This window comes from Oenanthe melanoleuca, unplaced genomic scaffold (assembly GCF_029582105.1).
Source record: "Oenanthe melanoleuca isolate GR-GAL-2019-014 unplaced genomic scaffold, OMel1.0 S001, whole genome shotgun sequence".
Classification (NCBI taxonomy): Eukaryota; Metazoa; Chordata; class Aves; order Passeriformes; family Muscicapidae; genus Oenanthe; species Oenanthe melanoleuca.
In genome coordinates, this window is record NW_026612650.1 from 9,173,186 (window position 1) to 9,191,387 (window position 18,202).

The following is an 18,202-nucleotide window of genomic DNA, read 5'->3' on the forward strand; positions in this document are numbered from 1 at the left end:
ACGCGGCCGCGTGGTGCTGGACAAGTGTGCCTGCGACTACATAGTCACGTGTTGCCGGACAGTATGTCGGCGGCCATTCTGCCGTGTGATAGGGGACAGTTTTTGCGGCCCCGATTAAAGTGGTCGGGCCGACAGGGTGACCCGATGACATGGAGGGGCGGGCCGACCCTATGACGCGCGGGAGCGTGGCGAGGCGGTGACGCGGGGGGGCGGGCCGCGGCCGTGACGGGAGGGTCGGGGCCGCGGCAGTGACGCCGGGGGCGTGGCCGTCACTGCAACGCGGGGGGCGTGGCCGCGGCTGTGATGCGGGGGGGGGGCCGACCCGATGACGTGCGGGGCCGTGGGCGGAGCCCGGGCCGCTGCCGTGCGGTCGCTAACGTGACAGGGCTTCCGCTTCGACTGCTGCCGGTGCCGGCAGCCGATCTCGTCCAAGCGTTGCCGCCGCTCCCTCGGCGGGCGGAATGTGGGGCTCGGGCACCCGGCGGCATCGGGGCGGGCGCTGGGGCCGAGCACGGCGCTGCCGCTGCTGCTCCGGGCTGCTGCCGGGGCTCCCGTGCCGCCGGCCGTGCGCGGGAGGGCGGTGCGGGGATTTCCCCGCGCTGAGCTTCCCCCGGCACCCCCCAAACCCGCCGCTCCGGCGCTGCCAGCGAGCTTTTGATAAACTAAAAAGATACTGTGTATTCTTGGAGTGTTGCATTCTACCTCTGTTGTTTTTCCTGCTAGTCTGGATCCTCTTCATTTCTTCATTTTTTAGGTGCCCAGGGTGTGGTGGATGTCCTGATTGAGGGACTTCTAGTAAAACCTCTATATAGGGCCTTAAAAGCAGCCGAGAGAGGAATTATTCCATGGACTGAACACGCTAGAGCAGCTTTTAAACAGCTGAAACACTCACTGATGTCAGCTCCGGCATTGGGACTGCCAGATTTAACTAAACCTTTTGAACTTTTTACATATGAGAGACAGAACATGGCTTTGGGGGTGCTAGCACAGCGTCTCGGGAACCAGCGGAGAGCTGTGGCCTACTTTTCCAAACAGTTGGATAGCTGTTGCCCAAGGTTGGCCGGGGTGCCTAAAGGCTGTGGCAGCCACTGTCATTTTAATCCAGGAGGCCCGAAAACTTACCCTTGGGCAACACATTGTGGTGTATGTACCCCATGCCGTGGCAGCTGTCCTTGAGCAAAAGGGGGGACATTGGCTGTCTGGCAACCGGGTGTTGAAATACCAATCACTGTTGTTAGAGCAAGATGATGTTACCCTAAAAACAACTTCTGTTTTTAACCCTGCTATGTTTCTGTCCTCCATCTTAATTGACAATGAGCCAGAGCATGACTGCTTGCAGATAATTGAGGAGGTCTATTCCAGCCGACCAGATCTGAAGGATGTGCCCATGGAGAATCCAGATTGGGAACTCTTTACTGACGGAAGCAGCTTCATGAAAAATGGTAAAAGGATGACAGGCTATGCAGTGACCACACAGGATAAGGTGATCGAGGCAAAGGCCCTGCCAGCAGATGTGTCATCGCAGAAAGCTGAGCTGATTGCACTAACAAGAGCTCTAGACCTGAGTGAGGGAAAAAAGGTAAATATATGGACCGATTCCAAATATGCATTTAGTGTTGTCCATGCCCATGGAGCCGTTTGGAAAGAGAGAGGACTTTTGAATGCTCAAGGTAATCAAATTAAACATGCTGAGCAAATACTCGCCCTCTTAGAGAGCATTAAAAGACCTGCAGAAGTAGCTGTCATGCACTGTAGAGGTCACCAAAAGGGGAAAACTGCTCCAGAATTGGGAAATTGCTTTGCTGATAAAATGGCAAGAAGGATTGCAGAAAAGGGTATTCTTGCAGTAATTCCACAGAAAGAGATTGATTTGTCAGGGTACACCCCAAAATATGATCAGGCAGACCACAAACTAATAAAATTCCTTAAAGCTAAAATCGCAGAAAGTGGGTGGGCTGTTACCCCGAAGAACCAGGTGGTAGTCCCACCCCTGATCCTTCGGGAATTAGTTCAGAGAGAACACGAAACCACACATTATGGGGTTGAAAACCTTTTGAAACACCTAAGAAAGGTAGTAATAGGGAAGGGAATGATTGATATTATACAATCAGTAGTGAGTAAATGTGAGATTTGCTGTAAAAACAACCCCGACACAAGAAAGAGAGTTGTATTAGGAATAACAAAGGCAGGAGATCTTCCTGGGGATTACTGGCAAATAGATTTTGCGGAGTTACCACGCAAAGAGGGATACCGGTACATACTGGTATTGGTTGACACCTTCAGTGGATGGCCAGAAGCTTACCCCTGTCGCACTAACACAGCTAGGGAGGTGGTGAAAGTTTTGTTTAACCACATAATTCCGAGATTTGGGGTTCCCTTGGGAATATCATCAGATAGGGGACCACACTTTGTCACAACAGTGGTCAAAGATGTTAGCCAGATTTTGGGAATTACTTGGGATCCACACACACCTTATAGACCCCAAGCGAGTGGTAAAGTTGAACGTATTGAATGGGACTCTTAAGAGACAAATTAGTAAAATTTGTCAGGAGACATCCATGACGTGGGTTCAGGCCCTACCTATAGCTTTATTGAGAATTCGCATTCAACCGAGGCGGAGGGGTAACATCAGTCCCTATGAAATACTGTATGGCAGACCATATCAAAGTCCACACATTCCAGGTGAAATTCATCTGAAGGGGAAATGTGATCTGCAGCGCTATTTAATGGCTTTAGGTTCCACTTTACAGAAGCTTCAGCGTTACATCGTGTTATCCAGACCCACAGGACTGGACACACCTGCACATCCGTTCCAACCTGGAGCTTGGGTCTATGTAAAATGGTGGGACAGTGATCCTCTGCAAGCTAAGTGGAAAGGGCCATTCAAAGTCCTGCTGACAACCTTTAGTGCAGTTAAAGTTGCTGACAGAGGACCCTGGATTCACTATTCCAGAATTAAGAAAGCTTCAGCTCCCGAACAATTATAACAACAAAGACTGATGTTAATGATAACATATTTTAGGTGATTTCTCTTTTGCATTTAATTACCATTATTCTTTATGTAACATTTGGCTGTATAAAATATTATTCTTATTAGATGTTTATTGTTATTAGTTATTAGTTATAAGGTGTATGTTTATTAATATGTATTTACTATTAGATATTTATCTAATGTTAGAACTTCTGTTATTAGATACTTATCGGTTATTGGGTGTTTACTGTTAGTAAAATTTAAAATAGAGACTTGACAAGGTAGAGGCCTTGTCAAGCCTCTAAAGGGGGGAAATGATGCCTTAAGTTTGGAGTTTTCTGTTCTGCTTGGGTATGCTTTCCGTTGAGCTTAAGGTGGTGAAGACAAAATAGTCCGATTCGAGCTATTGATTCAAGGACAGTTTCTTCAAACTTTAGGCCCTAAGTATAAACAGCGTGAAAAGAGGAGGGCGGGCCATCCAGGAGAAGAGGAGGATAACACCTTACAAAATTTGAGACTATTAATTGGATGGTTGACTCCTGTATGTAAATGGACTGAAGTTTATAAAAATGTAAAATCAAGTGACCAAGCTCTCTTTTGAATCCACCTTGGAGCCACTCGGGCAGGGCAGGGGCCACGCTGTGGCACTGTTGCTGCCAGGGTGTGGCCTTTGAAGACCTCTCAATAAATACCTATTTATTTCCCCTAAATCTGTGTGATCTCTGTTCCAGCTCCTAAAGGCAACATCCTGATAGCACAGAACACTCTGCTGATGGGTTTTGCTGCTGCCAAAAGACGCCTGGCTTGTTCACTTTGCTGTTAAAACCACTGTAGCGTACGATATTACCCTGCTTTTTGTAAGCTTACAATGCACTATTTAAACTCTGCATAGTGAAGAGCACTGCAGTGTACTTAACGCTAAGGAGAAAGCATGCACAGCACACAGTAGTTCCCACTTTACACTACACTTAGAAATGAGTTCTCTGCATCACGGTTGTGTACCACAGAATGCTGCTTCATGAACAGGCATGTAGTAGCAAAGCAAGCTGACGCTGATCCTGCTTCATGCCCCTAGTCACTGACAAGCGCTACGCTGCAAAGAGCACTCCGCGGCTCTGCGGCTTCCTTGTTCGCGCTCTGTAGCCTTCGGCGATTTCTCTCTAAGCGAGCTGAAGTGTCGTCTCCTGCTAGCACAGAACACTCTGCTGCTGGGTTTTGCTAGTGCCAAAACATTCCTGTCATGTGCACATTGCTGTTAAAAGCCCTGAACCATACGAGAATACCGTGCTCTGTGTAAGCTTACAATGCACTGTTTCAACACTGCATAGCGAAGAGCACTGCAGTGTACTTAACGCTAAGGAGAAAGCATGCACAGCACACAGTAGTTCTCACTTTGCACTACACTTAGAACTGAGTTCTCTGCACCACGGATATTTAACACAGAAGACTGCTTGACCAATAGGTATGTTAGTAGCAAAGCCAGCTGACGTTGATCCTGCTTCATGCTTTCAGTCACTGACAAGCGATTAGCTGCGAAGTGCACTCTTCAGTGCTCTGCAGCCTCCTTCTTCGCGCTATGTATCCTGCGGCGATATCTCTTTAGGCGAGGTAAAGTGTCGTCTCCTGCTGACACAGAACACTGTGCTGGTAGGCTGGTAGGTATTGCTACTGCCAAAACACGCCTGGCGTGTGCACTTTTCTGTCAAACTCTCTGTACCATACGAGAATGCCCTGCTCCTTGGAAGCGTACCGTGCACTCTGTAAGTTCTGCATAGGGACGAGCACTGCAGTGTACAGAACGCTAAGGAGAAAGCATGCACAGCACACAGTAGTTCTCACTTTGCACTACACTTAGAACTGAGTTCTCTGCATCACGGCTATGTACCACAGAAGACTGCTTGACCAATAGGTATGTAGTAGCAAAAGCACGTGACACGCGCGGCAGTCGCGTATCCCGAGGCGCGGGGTTCGGTTTAGGGTCCTTTGCCCTGGGCATGAGCAACGGTGCCCAGAGCAATGGATTGCCAGACAGGAGTGGGACACAGCCCGGTAGTGCAGCCATAGTCGCCCCCCTATCCCGCTTGTGGACACAACCAGGTACGGGAGCACCCCCAGATCTCAGGCACGACTATTTGAGCCCAGAGCGATGGATCAGCAGACATGAGCATGGGTTTTGGGTGAAACTCGGGTGTCACAGGTGGATTTTTAGGAGGAATCTCCCACTTTGGGGAGATTTTGGGGCCAAATCTTTGATTTTGGCTAAAACCACCTCATCCCGTGTGGATTTTTGGGGCTCTCTTCACATTTTTGTGGTGAAATTCCCCAATTTTTTTCCCAAATCCTTTTTAAATTTATTTTTTTATTTTTTAGTGTTTCCTCCTCCCCAGTTTCCCAAAACCCCCCCTAAAAAATTCCAAAATAATTTCAAAAAACTCCACACAAATACAGGGGAAGCTTCCATGTGAATTTAATATTTTGGGGGGATGGGGTGCCCAAAATTTTTGGGCTCCTCTCACTCAGTCCTGGGGCACCCCGGGGGTCTTGGTGCCCTCCAGCATCTCCTTGTAGTGGCGCTTGAAAAAACCAACCTGGAAAGGGAAATTCGGGGAGGGGGGGGGGGAAATTGAAAATATAGTTGAAAATTTAAAAAAAATCCATTTAAAACATTTTAAAATCCTGAAAAAACAGAAAAACAAAAAACCAAAAAGCCCCTCAAATAAAAAAAGGCCAAAAACAAGAAAAAAAAAAAGAAACCACACAAACCCGACCAAAAAAACCGAAAAAGCTTTCAAATTTACCCTTACAAAAATCCCAAACCGCACAGAAATTTCCCCAAAAAATCACAAACCCCTAAAAATCCCCAAAAACCTTCCCCAATCCCCCCAAAATACTTCAAAATCCCCAAAAAACTCTTTAAAAACCTCTAACAAATACCTTAAGAAAACCTTCAAACCCCTCAAAAAACCTAAAAAAAAATCCCAAAAAAGCCCCAAAATTCCCCTTTAAGACCACTCGAAGCTCCACTAAAATCCAAAAAAAACCTCTTTAAAATCCCCTAAAAAAACCCTTCCAAATCCCCTAAAAGCTCCAAAACCTCTTTAAAATCCCCTAGAAAAAAAACCCTAAAAAGTATCCAAAAACCCTTTAAAACTGAAAAAAAACCTTTAAAATTCTTTAAAAACCCCCAAAATCCCCAAAAAAATCTCTTTAAAATCCCCTTTAAAAACCCCTAAAAATTCCCAAAAACCCCTTAAAAATTCCCTAAAAATTTTAAAATTAAAAGAAAACAAATCCCAAAATTCCTCCAAAAATCCTTTTAAAAACCCCTAAATCCCCCCCACCTCAAAATAACCCTCAAAAATTCCCCCAATAAAATCTAAAAAACTCTTTAAAAATTATTTCAAAACATGCCCAAAATCCCCCAAATTTTCCCCAAACTCAGCGAGCACCAGCACGAACCTGTTGCGAGTAGAGTCTGGCTACCATGGCTTGGAAGGATGCTGATAAAGCATGGAGATGTGACACAGGTAACACAGATGGACACAAACGACAGAACACGGACACAGATTACACAAGAGACACCAGTTATTTACCCAGAGCTGGAAGGAACTGGAGCAGCCATCAAGTGCAGCATCTCAGAGCCAGAGCTGGAAGGAAGAACAGTCAGAGCTGGAGGTTCAGCAAGCTGGACTGGGAAACACCTGCAAGTGAAACAAGCAGAAGGAACAGAAATCACCTGGGCCCTCAGATATCCTGAGCAGTAAGTGAGCAAGGGGTGCAGGAGCAGGAGCTGTGAGAACCAGGAACAGCTCTCGTGCAGGGGCTCCATGGGCTGGAGCTGTTACAGGCACAGGTGTCCCTGAGGGAGAGCTGAGCTCACCTGCAGCTGCAGCAGGAACGTCTCGAGGCTGGATCCGGACTGAGTGCACCCTGGACTCTGAGCCAGGCGCAGGCGTGGGTGTCCCTAACCAGGAGCTCTGGGCAGCGGGGAGCCCAGCCTCTTCCACTGGGGACTGAAGCCATGCCAAGTGCCACTCTCGGCGTGGAGGCGTCTCCCAGTCCCATCCCTGAGAGCAGAAGGAGGCAGGGGCTCTCCTGGGGACGTGGTGCAGCAGCATCTCCTCTGTCTCGGCACAAAGGGGGTCAGTCAGCACCCCCAGGGTGCACAGCACAGCCCCACATAACCCACAGGAGATGCCTGTCTTGGTGCCACGCTGGGCCCGTGCTCCTCACCTGGGCTCATCCTCCCGTGTCAGTGTGCCAGGGCTGCTCCTGTTGGGGCCGTGTCCCAGCCCGAGCCCTTCGGCCAGTCCCCTGTGCTGCTTCCTGCATGGAGACAGTCCCTGGGGAGGAAGATGCTGCAGCTTTGCCTCTTGGAAGATGCAGCTCTTGCCCCAGCAGGAGCTGCCAACCCTCAGCACAGATCTCTGCAGGCAGCAAAAGGCAGTGGTGAAAGCAGGCACTGCTCTTAAGGACTGCAGCCGACCCCGTGGGCCATCACGTGCCCCTTTTCTCTGCAGTGCTGCAGGGGCTGGGTCACAGCCCGAGACCTGCCCCAACGGCTGCAGCTTTCCGGGCAAACGAGAGCCCCGGCGCCTCTCGGAAGCTTCTCCTGGGCAGGCTGGGCCCAGGGCTGGTCGAGAGGCTTTGCCTCCTGTCCTTCCCCCTGCTGTGGCCGCAGGCCCCACCGTCCCCTTTCCAGCCTGACCCGCACTTTGGTGGCTCTGCATCCCTCCGGTGAGCCCGGGAGAGGGAATGGAGCTGTGCCGGGCCGGGCTGCCCAGGCAGGGCTTCTGGACAACGAGGCACGGCTCGCTTGGAGACAGGGACAGTCAGGAAAGCCCTCCCCAGACTTACCAAATCTCACAGGAATGACAGGGGGCTGCAACTGCCCCATCCTCTGCGGGAGCCCAGTCGGGGGAGGCCCATTCTGGGGGGCTGTGCCAGGCAGCCTTCTCTGCAGCTTCCCCACAGCTGAATCTCTGCAAATACATTTGGAAAACAGTTGGGTAGATTCAAAGTCCCAGAGCACTGCCTGGCTCCCTTCTCTACCGTGTCACACTCACCTGCGGGAGAGGCCACAGGCTCGGGCCAGCCTCGAGCTCCCGGGGCAAAAAGGAGAGTCCCAATCCTACAAAATGCCCCAAAAAAAGCCCGACCACAACTAAAAAACTCCCTACCCCTGACCAAATAAAAACAAAAAAAAAAAAAAACCCCTTTAAATACAGAAAACTTACACCTATTTTTAATATTTAATTTCTACTCCTTTTCATATTTGATATTATATATATTACATATATTGTTCAATAAATTTACAATGCAATTTACATTATAACATATATACTACACTTTTATAATTTATTATGCACATAATTATGCACATATTACAAAAATTAATTTCTAGTTTATGTATATAAATATATCCTTACATATATTTGTACGTTTATATTTTTTAATATTATTTATTAAAAAAGCTCAGCCACTAACCAAATAGAAACCAAAAAACCCTTTCTTTTTAAATATATATCAAATTTTTTAAATAAATATATATATGTAATTTAAATATATAAATAAATAATATATATAAATTATATTTTTATATATATAATTATTTATATAATGTATAAAAATATATATTTTTTAAAATATATGTATCTCATATTTATATCTGTAATTTATATATTATGTATATGGTACACCATAACATGTATGATACTATTTATATTATATCCTACATATATACTTTTATTTGTTTATATTCTATACTTATATATATATTGTATATTTGTACATTTATATTTGCTTATATTAATTATATTTATGTTATTTATAAAAATCCTACCTCTAACCAAATAAAACATTTATTTAAGCTATAGTTAGGTATTTTTCATATTTATATTGTCTCCTACACCCAGCCCTCCCTGTGAATGTTCTGGCACCATTGGGTCCCTCTGGGGGACGGCACCCGGCAACACCCCCGCCATTCTCCACTCACCTGCTCCTTCACGGCAGCGTGGCTCCCTCTCCTCGGGACCTTGGGGTGCCCCAAAGGACATGGGAGCCCCCGAGTCTCCACCCCTTGTCCCCCTCAGCCTTTTTTCCTCACCCCCCAAAGAACGACTGCAGCTGCTCCACGGGGGCAGCCCAGAAGTTCCCCAGCCCCGCAGACACAGGCGACAGGAGGCAGAAGAGAGGACAAAGGTAGAAACCCCCTCCCGCACCTCTCACCTTTCTGGCTGAGAAAGCAGCTGCCTCCTCCTGCTGGCTGCTCCCGGCTGCGGGCAGGGCGATGGCTCGGGCAGCTCTGCAGGCTGTTCTTTCTTCCTCGATGTTATTTGTGTTTTCCTCCGTTTCCCCGGGCGGGAGGGGAGCCGGGAGGGAACACAGACTGGAGACGGGAAGGGTCGTTCCTGAGGCGGAGCCCGGCAGAGAGAGGCGTGCCGCAGCTGCCTGCCGGCGCCCGCCGGGCTCCGGCGTGCCCGCGGTGCCGCTGGGCGCACGGCCCGTGTCCGCACGCCTGGCAATGCCGCGGAGAACGGCTCGGGGCGCGGGCAGGCAGCCCAAACACGGACCTTGGTCCTTCATTTCCCGCCCTTTCTTGCGGCCATCTTTGTTGTGGCCGCAGCCACTTCCGGTCGGTCGCCATCTTTGTTGTGGCCGAAGACACGTCCGGTCGGCTGCCGTGTTTCTTGTGGTTCCCTTCGGGCCCTCGCCCCTCACAAAGGCATCCTTCTTATCTCCTGCCTGAACCTTACCCGACGCTGGCAGCGGTGGACGCCGACCGACCCCGCGCTCTTGGCACGGTATTCCGCCTCCATTCCCGGCGCTTGGATGCATCGGGGTGCTGCTTTCGGTTCAAAATGGCGGCGCCCGTGCTTGCCACCCTCTTCCGTACAACATGGCGGCGCCCGTGCTTGCCACCCTCTTCCGTACAACATGGCGGCGCCCGTTTTCGCCACGCGTTCCGGTTCAAAATGGCGACGCCCGTGACCGCCACGTGCTTTCGGTTTAATATGGCCGCGCCCTTGCCCGCCACGTGTTTTTAGGTAAATATGGCATCTCCAACGCGGCCGCGTGGTGCTGGACAAGTGTGCCTGCGACTACATAGTCACGTGTTGCCGGACAGTATGTCGGCGGCCATTCTGCCGTGTGATAGGGGACAGTTTTTGCGGCCCCGATTAAAGTGGTCGGGCCGACAGGGTGACCCGATGACATGGAGGGGCGGGCCGACCCTATGACGCGCGGGAGCGTGGCGAGGCGGTGACGCGGGGGGGGGCGGGCCGCGGCCGTGACGGGAGGGTCGGGGCCGCGGCAGTGAGCCGGGGGCGTGGCCGTCACTGCAACGCGGGGGGCGTGGCCGCGGCTGTGATGCGGGGGGGGCCGACCCGGAGCCCGGGCCGCTGCCGTGCGGTCGCTAACGTGACAGGGCTTCCGCTTCGACTGCTGCCGGTGCCGGCAGCCGATCTCGTCCAAGCGTTGCCGCCGCTCCCTCGGCGGGCGGAATGTGGGGCTCGGGCACCCGGCGGCATCGGGGCGGGCGCTGGGGCCGAGCACGGCGCTGCCGCTGCTGCTCCGGGCTGCTGCCGGGGCTCCCGTGCCGCCGGCCGTGCGCGGGAGGGCGGTGCGGGGATTTCCCCGCGCTGAGCTTCCCCCGGCACCCCCCAAACCCGCCGCTCCGGCGCTGCCAGCGAGCTTTTGATAAATTAAAAAGATACTGTGTATTCTTGGAGTGTTGCATTCTACCTCTGTTGTTTTTCCTGCTAGTCTGGATCCTCTTCATTTCTTCATTTTTTAGGTGCCCAGGGTGTGGTGGATGTCCTGATTGAGGGACTTCTAGTAAAACCTCTATATAGGGCCTTAAAAGCAGCCGAGAGAGGAATTATTCCATGGACTGAACACGCTAGAGCAGCTTTTAAACAGCTGAAACACTCACTGATGTCAGCTCCGGCATTGGGACTGCCAGATTTAACTAAACCTTTTGAACTTTTTACATATGAGAGACAGAACATGGCTTTGGGGGTGCTAGCACAGCGTCTCGGGAACCAGCGGAGAGCTGTGGCCTACTTTTCCAAACAGTTGGATAGTGTTGCCCAAGGTTGGCCGGGGTGCCTAAAGGCCGTGGCAGCTGTCCTTGAGCAAAAGGGGGGACATTGGCTGTCTGGCAACCGGGTGTTGAAATACCAATCACTGTTGTTAGAGCAAGATGATGTTACCCTAAAAACAACTTCTGTTTTTACCCTGCTATGTTTCTGTCCTCCATCTTAATTGACAATGAGCCAGAGCATGACTGCTTGCAGATAATTGAGGAGGTCTATTCCAGCCGACCAGATCTGAAGGATGTGCCCATGGAGAATCCAGATTGGAACTCTTTACTGACGGAAGCAGCTTCATGAAAATGGTAAAAGGATGACAGGCTATGCAGTGACCACACAGGATAAGGTGATCGAGGCAAAGGCCCTGCCAGCAGATGTGTCATCGCAGAAAGCTGAGCTGATTGCACTAACAAGAGCTCTAGACCTGAGTGAGGGAAAAAAGGTAAATATATGGACCGATTCCAAATATGCATTTAGTGTTGTCCATGCCCATGGAGCCGTTTGGAAAGAGAGAGGACTTTTGAATGCTCAAGGTAATCAAATTAAACATGCTGAGCAAATACTCGCCCTCTTAGAGAGCATTAAAAGACCTGCAGAAGTAGCTGTCATGCACTGTAGAGGTCACCAAAAGGGGAAAACTGCTCCAGAATTGGGAAATTGCTTTGCTGATAAAATGGCAAGAAGGATTGCAGAAAAGGGTATTCTTGCAGTAATTCCACAGAAAGAGATTGATTTGTCAGGGTACACCCCAAAATATGATCAGGCAGACCACAAACTAATAAAATTCCTTAAAGCTAAAATCGCAGAAAGTGGGTGGGCTGTTACCCGAAGAACCAGGTGGTAGTCCCACCCCTGATCCTTCGGGAATTAGTTCAGAGAGAACACGAAACCACACATTATGGGGTTGAAAACCTTTTGAAACACCTAAGAAAGGTAGTAATGAAGGGAATGATTGATATTATACAATCAGTAGTGAGTAAATGTGAGATTTGCTGTAAAAACAACCCCGACACAAGAAAGAGAGTTGTATTAGGAATAACAAAGGCAGGAGATCTTCCTGGGATTACTGGCAAATAGATTTTGCGGAGTTACCACGCAAAGAGGGATACCGGTACATACTGGTATTGGTTGACACCTTCAGTGGATGGCCAGAAGCTTACCCTGTCGCACTAACACAGCTAGGGAGGTGGTGAAAGTTTTGTTTAACCACATAATTCCGAGATTTGGGGTTCCCTTGGGAATATCATCAGATAGGGGACCACACTTTGTCACAACAGTGGTCAAAGATGTTAGCCAGATTTTGGGAATTACTTGGGATCCACACACACCTTATAGACCCCAAGCGAGTGGTAAAGTTGAACGTATTGAATGGGACTCTTAAGAGACAAATTAGTAAAATTTGTCAGGAGACATCCATGACGTGGGTTCAGGCCCTACCTATAGCTTTATGAGAATTCGCATTCAACCGAGGCGGAGGGGTAACATCAGTCCCTATGAAATACTGTATGGCAGACCATATCAAAGTCCACACATTCCAGGTGAAATTCATCTGAAGGGGAAATGTGATCTGCAGCGCTATTTAATGGCTTTAGGTTCCACTTTACAGAAGCTTCAGCGTTACATCGTGTTATCCAGACCCACAGGACTGGACACACCTGCACATCCGTTCCAACCTGGAGCTTGGGTCTATGTAAAATGGTGGGACAGTGATCCTCTGCAAGCTAAGTGGAAAGGGCCATTCAAAGTCCTGCTGACAACCTTTAGTGCAGTTAAAGTTGCTGACAGAGGACCCTGGATTCACTATTCCAGAATTAAGAAAGCTTCAGCTCCCGAACAATTATAACAACAAAGACTGATGTTAATGATAACTATTTTAGGTGATTTCTCTTTTGCATTTAATTACCATTATTCTTTATGTAACATTTGGCTGTATAAAATATTATTCTTATTAGATGTTTATTGTTATTAGATACTTATCGGTTATTGGGTGTTTACTGTTAGTAAAATTTAAAATAGAGACTTGACAAGGTAGAGGCCTTGTCAAGCCTCTAAAGGGGGGAAATGATGCCTTAAGTTTGGAGTTTTCTGTTCTGCTTGGGTATGCTTTCCGTTGAGCTTAAGGTGGTGAAGACAAAATAGTCCGATTCGAGCTATTGATTCAAGGACAGTTTCTTCAAACTTTAGGCCCTAAGTATAAACAGCGTGAAAAGAGGAGGGCGGGCCATCCAGGAGAAGAGGAGGATAACACCTTACAAAAATTTGAGACTATTAATTGGATGGTTGACTCCTGTATGTAAATGGACTGAAGTTTATAAAAATGTAAAATCAAGTGACCAAGCTCTCTTTTGAATCCACCTTGGAGCCACTCGGGCAGGGCAGGGGCCACGCTGTGGCACTGTTGCTGCCAGGGTGTGGCCTTTGAAGACCTCTCAATAAATACCTATTTATTTCCCCTAAATCTGTGTGATCTCTGTTCCAGCTCCTAAAGGCAACATCCTGATAGCACAGAACACTCTGCTGATGGGTTTTGCTGCTGCCAAAAGACGCCTGGCTTGTTCACTTTGCTGTTAAAAACCACTGTAGCGTACGATATTACCCTGCTTTTTGTAAGCTTACAATGCACTATTTAAACTCTGCATAGTGAAGAGCACTGCAGTGTACTTAACGCTAAGGAGAAAGCATGCACAGCACACAGTAGTTCCCACTTTACACTACACTTAGAAATAAAACTGAAAAAACCTTTAAAATTCTTTAAAAACCCCCAAAATCCCCAAAAAAATCTCTTTAAAATCCCCTTTAAAAACCCCTAAAAATTCCCAAAAACCCCTTAAAAATTCCCTAAAAACTTTAAAATTAAAAAAAAACAAATCCCAAAATTCCTACAAAAATCCTTTTAAAAACCCCTAAATCCCCCCACCCTCAAAATAACCCTCAAAAATTCCCCCCAATAAAATCTAAAAAAACTCTTTAAAAATTATTTCAAAACAGCCCAAAATCCCCCCCAAATTTCCCCAAACTCAGCGAGCACCAGCACGAACCTGTTGCGAGTAGAGTCTGGCTACCATGGCTTGGAAGGATGCTGATAAAGCATGGAGATGTGACACAGGTAACACAGATGGACACAAACGACAGAACACGGACACAGATTACACAAGAGACACCAGTTATTTACCCAGAGCTGGAAGGAACTGGAGCAGCCATCAAGTGCAGCATCTCAGAGCCAGAGCTGGAAGGAAGAACGTGCCACAGTCAGAGCTGGAGGTTCAGCAAGCTGGACTGGGAAACACCTGCAAGTGAAACAAGCAGAAGGAACAGAAATCACCTGGGCCCTCAGATATCCTGAGCAGTAAGTGAGCAAGGGGTGCAGGAGCAGGAGCTGTGAGAACCAGGAACAGCTCTCGTGCAGGGGCTCCATGGGCTGGAGCTGTTACAGGCACAGGTGTCCCTGAGGGAGAGCTGAGCTCACCTGCAGCTGCAGCAGGAACATCTCGAGGCTGGATCCGGACTGAGTGCACCCTGGACTCTGAGCCAGGCGCAGGCGTGGGTGTCCCTAACCAGGAGCTCTGGGCAGCGGGGAGCCCAGCCTCTTCCACTGGGGACTGAAGCCATGCCAAGTGCCACTCTCGGCGTGGAGGCGTCTCCCAGTCCCATCCCTGAGAGCAGAAGGAGGCAGGGGCTCTCCTGGGGACGTGGTGCAGCAGCATCTCCTCTGTCTCGGCACAAAGGGGGTCAGTCAGCACCCCCAGGGTGCACAGCACAGCCCCACATAACCCACAGGAGATGCCTGTCTTGGTGCCACGCTGGGCCCGTGCTCCTCACCTGGGCTCATCCTCCCGTGTCAGTGTGCCAGGGCTGCTCCTGTTGGGGCCGTGTCCCAGCCCGAGCCCTTCGGCCAGTCCCCTGTGCTGCTTCCTGCATGGAGACAGTCCCTGGGGAGGAAGATGCTGCAGCTTTGCCTCTTGGAAGATGCAGCTCTTGCCCCAGCAGGAGCTGCCAACCCTCAGCACAGATCTCTGCAGGCCCCACCGTCCCCTTTCCAGCCTGACCCGCACTTTGGTGGCTCTGCATCCCTCCGGTGAGCCCGGGAGAGGGAATGGAGCTGTGCCGGGCCGGGCTGCCCAGGCAGGGCTTCTGGACAACGAGGCACGGCTCGCTTGGAGACAGGGACAGGAGACATAGCGCGAAGAAGGAGGCTGCAGAGCACTGGAGAGTGCACTTCGCAGCTAATCGCTTGTCAGTGACTGAAAGCATGAAGCAGGATCAACGTCAGCTTGCTTTGCTACTACATACCTATTGGTCAAGCAGTCTTCTGTGGTACATAGCCGTGATGCAGAGAACTCAGTTCTAAGTGTAGTGCAAAGTGAGAACTACTGTGTGCTGTGCATGCTTTCTCCTTAGCGTTAAGTACACTGCAGTGCTCGTCCCTATGCAGAACTTACAGAGTGCACGGTACGCTTTCAAGGAGCAGGGCATTCTCGTATGGTACAGAGACTTGGACAGAAAAGTGCACACGCCAGGCGTGTTTTGGCACTAGCAATACCTACCAGCCTACCAGCACAGTGCTCTGTGTCAGCAGGAGACGACACTTTACCTCGCCTAAAGAGATATCGCCGCAGGATACATAGCGCGAAGAAGGAGGCTGCAGAGCACTGAAGAGTGCACTTCGCAGCTAATCGCTTGTCAGTGACTGAAAGCATGAAGCAGGATCAACGTCAGCTTGCTTTGCTACTACATACCTATTGGTCAAGCAGTCTTCTGTGGTACATAGCCGTGATGCAGAGAACTCAGTTCTAAGTGTAGTGCAAAGTGAGAACTACTGTGTGCTGTGCATGCTTTCTCCTTAGCGTTCTGTACATTGCAGTGCTCGTCCCTATGGCAGAATTTACAGAGTGCACGGTAAGCTTTCAAGGAGCAGGGCATTCTCGTATGGTACAGAGAGTTTGACAGAAAAGTGCACACGCCAGGCGTGTTTTGGCACTAGCAAAACCTAGCAGCAGAGTGTTCTGTGTTAGCAGGAGACGACACCCTACCTCGCCTAGAGAGATCTCGCCGCAGGACACATAGCGCGAAGAAGGAATCTGCAGAGCACTGGAGAGTGCACTTGGCAGCTAATCGCTTGTCAGTGACTAGAGGCATGAAGCAGGATCAACATCAGCTTGCTTTGCTACTACATAGCCATTCGCCAAGCAGTCTTCTGTGGTACATAGCCGTGATGCAGAGTACTCAGTTCTAAGTGTAGTGCAAAGTGAGAACTACTGTGTGCTGTGCATGCTTTCTCCTTAGCGTTCTGTACACTGCAGTGCTCGTCCCTATGGCAGAATTTACAGAGTGCACGGTACGCTTTCAAGGAGCAGGGCATTCTCGTATGGTACAGAGAGTTTGACAGAAAAGTGCACACGCCAGGCGTGTTTTGTCAGTAGCAAAACCTACCAGCAGAGTGTTCTGCGTTAGCAGGAGACGACACCCTACCTCGCCTAGAGAGATCTCGCCGCAGGACACATAGCGCGAAGAAGGAATCTGCAGAGCACTGGAGAGTGCACTTGGCAGCTAATCGCTTGTCAGTGACTGAAGGCATGAAGCAGGATCAACGTCAGCTTGCTTTGCTACTACATGCCCATTCGCCAAGCAGTCTTCTGTGGTACATAGCCGTGATGCAGAGAACTCAGTTCTAAGTGTAGTGCAAAGTGAGAACTACTGTGTGCTGTGCATGCTTTCTCCTTAGCGTTAAGTACACTGCAGTGCTCTTCGCTATGCAGTGTTGAAACAGTGCATTGTAAGCTTACACAGAGCACGGTATTCTCGTATGGTTCAGGGCTTTTAACAGCAATGTGCACATGACAGGAATGTTTTGGCACTAGCAAAACCCAGCAGCAGAGTGTTCTGTGCTAGCAGGAGACGACACTTCAGCTCGCTTAGAGAGAAATCGCCGAAGGCTACATAGCGCGAACAAGGAAGCCGCAGAGCCCCGGAGTGCTCTTTGCAGCGTAGCGCTTGTCAGTGACTAGGGGCATGAAGCAGGATCAGCGTCAGCTTGCTTTGCTACTACATGCCTGTTCATGAAGCAGCATTCTGTGGTACACAACCGTGATGCAGAGAACTCATTTCTAAGTGTAGTGTAAAGTGGGAACTACTGTGTGCTGTGCATGCTTTCTCCTTAGCGTTAAGTACACTGCAGTGCTCTTCACTATGCAGAGTTTAAATAGTGCATTGTAAGCTTACAAAAAGCAGGGTAATATCGTACGCTACAGTGGTTTTAACAGCAAAGTGAACAAGCCAGGCGTCTTTTGGCAGCAGCAAAACCCATCAGCAGAGTGTTCTGTGCTATCAGGATGTTGCCTTTAGGAGCTGGAACAGAGATCACACAGATTTAGGGGAAATAAATAGGTATTTATTGAGAGGTCTTCAAAGGCCACACCCTGGCAGCAACAGTGCCACAGCGTGGCCCCTGCCCTGCCCGAGTGGCTCCAAGGTGGATTCAAAAGAGAGCTTGGTCACTTGATTTTACATTTTTATAAACTTCAGTCCATTTACATACAGGAGTCAACCATCCAATTAATAGTCTCAAATTGTAAGGTGTTATCCTCCTCTTCTCCTGGATGGCCCGCCCTCCTCTTTTCACGCTGTTTATACTTAGGGCCTAAAGTTTGAAGAAACTGTCCTTGAATCAATAGCTCGAATCGGACTATTTTGTCTTCACCACCTTAAGCTCAACGGAAAGCATACCCAAGCAGAACAGAAAACTCCAAACTTAAGGCATCATTTCCCCCCTTTAGAGGCTTGACAAGGCCTCTACCTTGTCAAGTCTCTATTTTAAATTTTACTAACAGTAAACACCCAATAACCGATAAGTATCTAATAACAGAAGTTCTAACATTAGATAAATATCTAATAGTAAATACATATTAATAAACATACACCTTATAACTAATAACTAATAACAATAAACATCTAATAAGAATAATATTTTATACAGCCAAATGTTACATAAAGAATAATGGTAATTAAATGCAAAAGAGAAATCACCTAAAATATGTTATCATTAACATCAGTCTTTGTTGTTATAATTGTTCGGGAGCTGAAGCTTTCTTAATTCTGGAATAGTGAATCCAGGGTCCTCTGTCAGCAACTTTAACTGCAC

General features: G+C 48.8%; 1 protein-coding gene across 4 annotated transcripts; it reads right to left on the minus strand.

The window, feature by feature from the left end:
- Positions 1 to 5,308: 5,308 nt before the first annotated feature.
- Positions 5,309 to 9,855, minus strand: LOC130266164 (uncharacterized). 4 transcript variants are annotated; one of them, XR_008842748.1, is made up of 6 exons: positions 9,200 to 9,855; positions 7,829 to 7,953; positions 7,205 to 7,314; positions 6,852 to 7,094; positions 6,565 to 6,672; positions 5,309 to 5,559 (listed from the first exon to the last, which is right to left on the minus strand). XR_008842748.1 is itself a non-coding variant. In XM_056515518.1 (5 exons), the coding sequence occupies exons 1-3, from the start codon at positions 9,806 to 9,808 to the stop codon at positions 7,224 to 7,226; spliced, it is 825 nt and encodes a 274-aa protein (XP_056371493.1). In that variant the 5' UTR covers positions 9,809 to 9,833; the 3' UTR covers positions 6,409 to 6,672; positions 6,852 to 7,094; positions 7,205 to 7,223. The 4 variants fall into 4 exon arrangements, 2 of the variants coding, with proteins under 2 accessions (XP_056371492.1, XP_056371493.1); XR_008842749.1 differs by having other exon boundaries at positions 6,852 to 7,098; positions 9,200 to 9,799; XM_056515518.1 differs by lacking the exon at positions 5,309 to 5,559 and having other exon boundaries at positions 6,409 to 6,672; positions 9,200 to 9,833.
- Between the last annotated feature and the right edge of the window lie 8,347 nt (positions 9,856 to 18,202).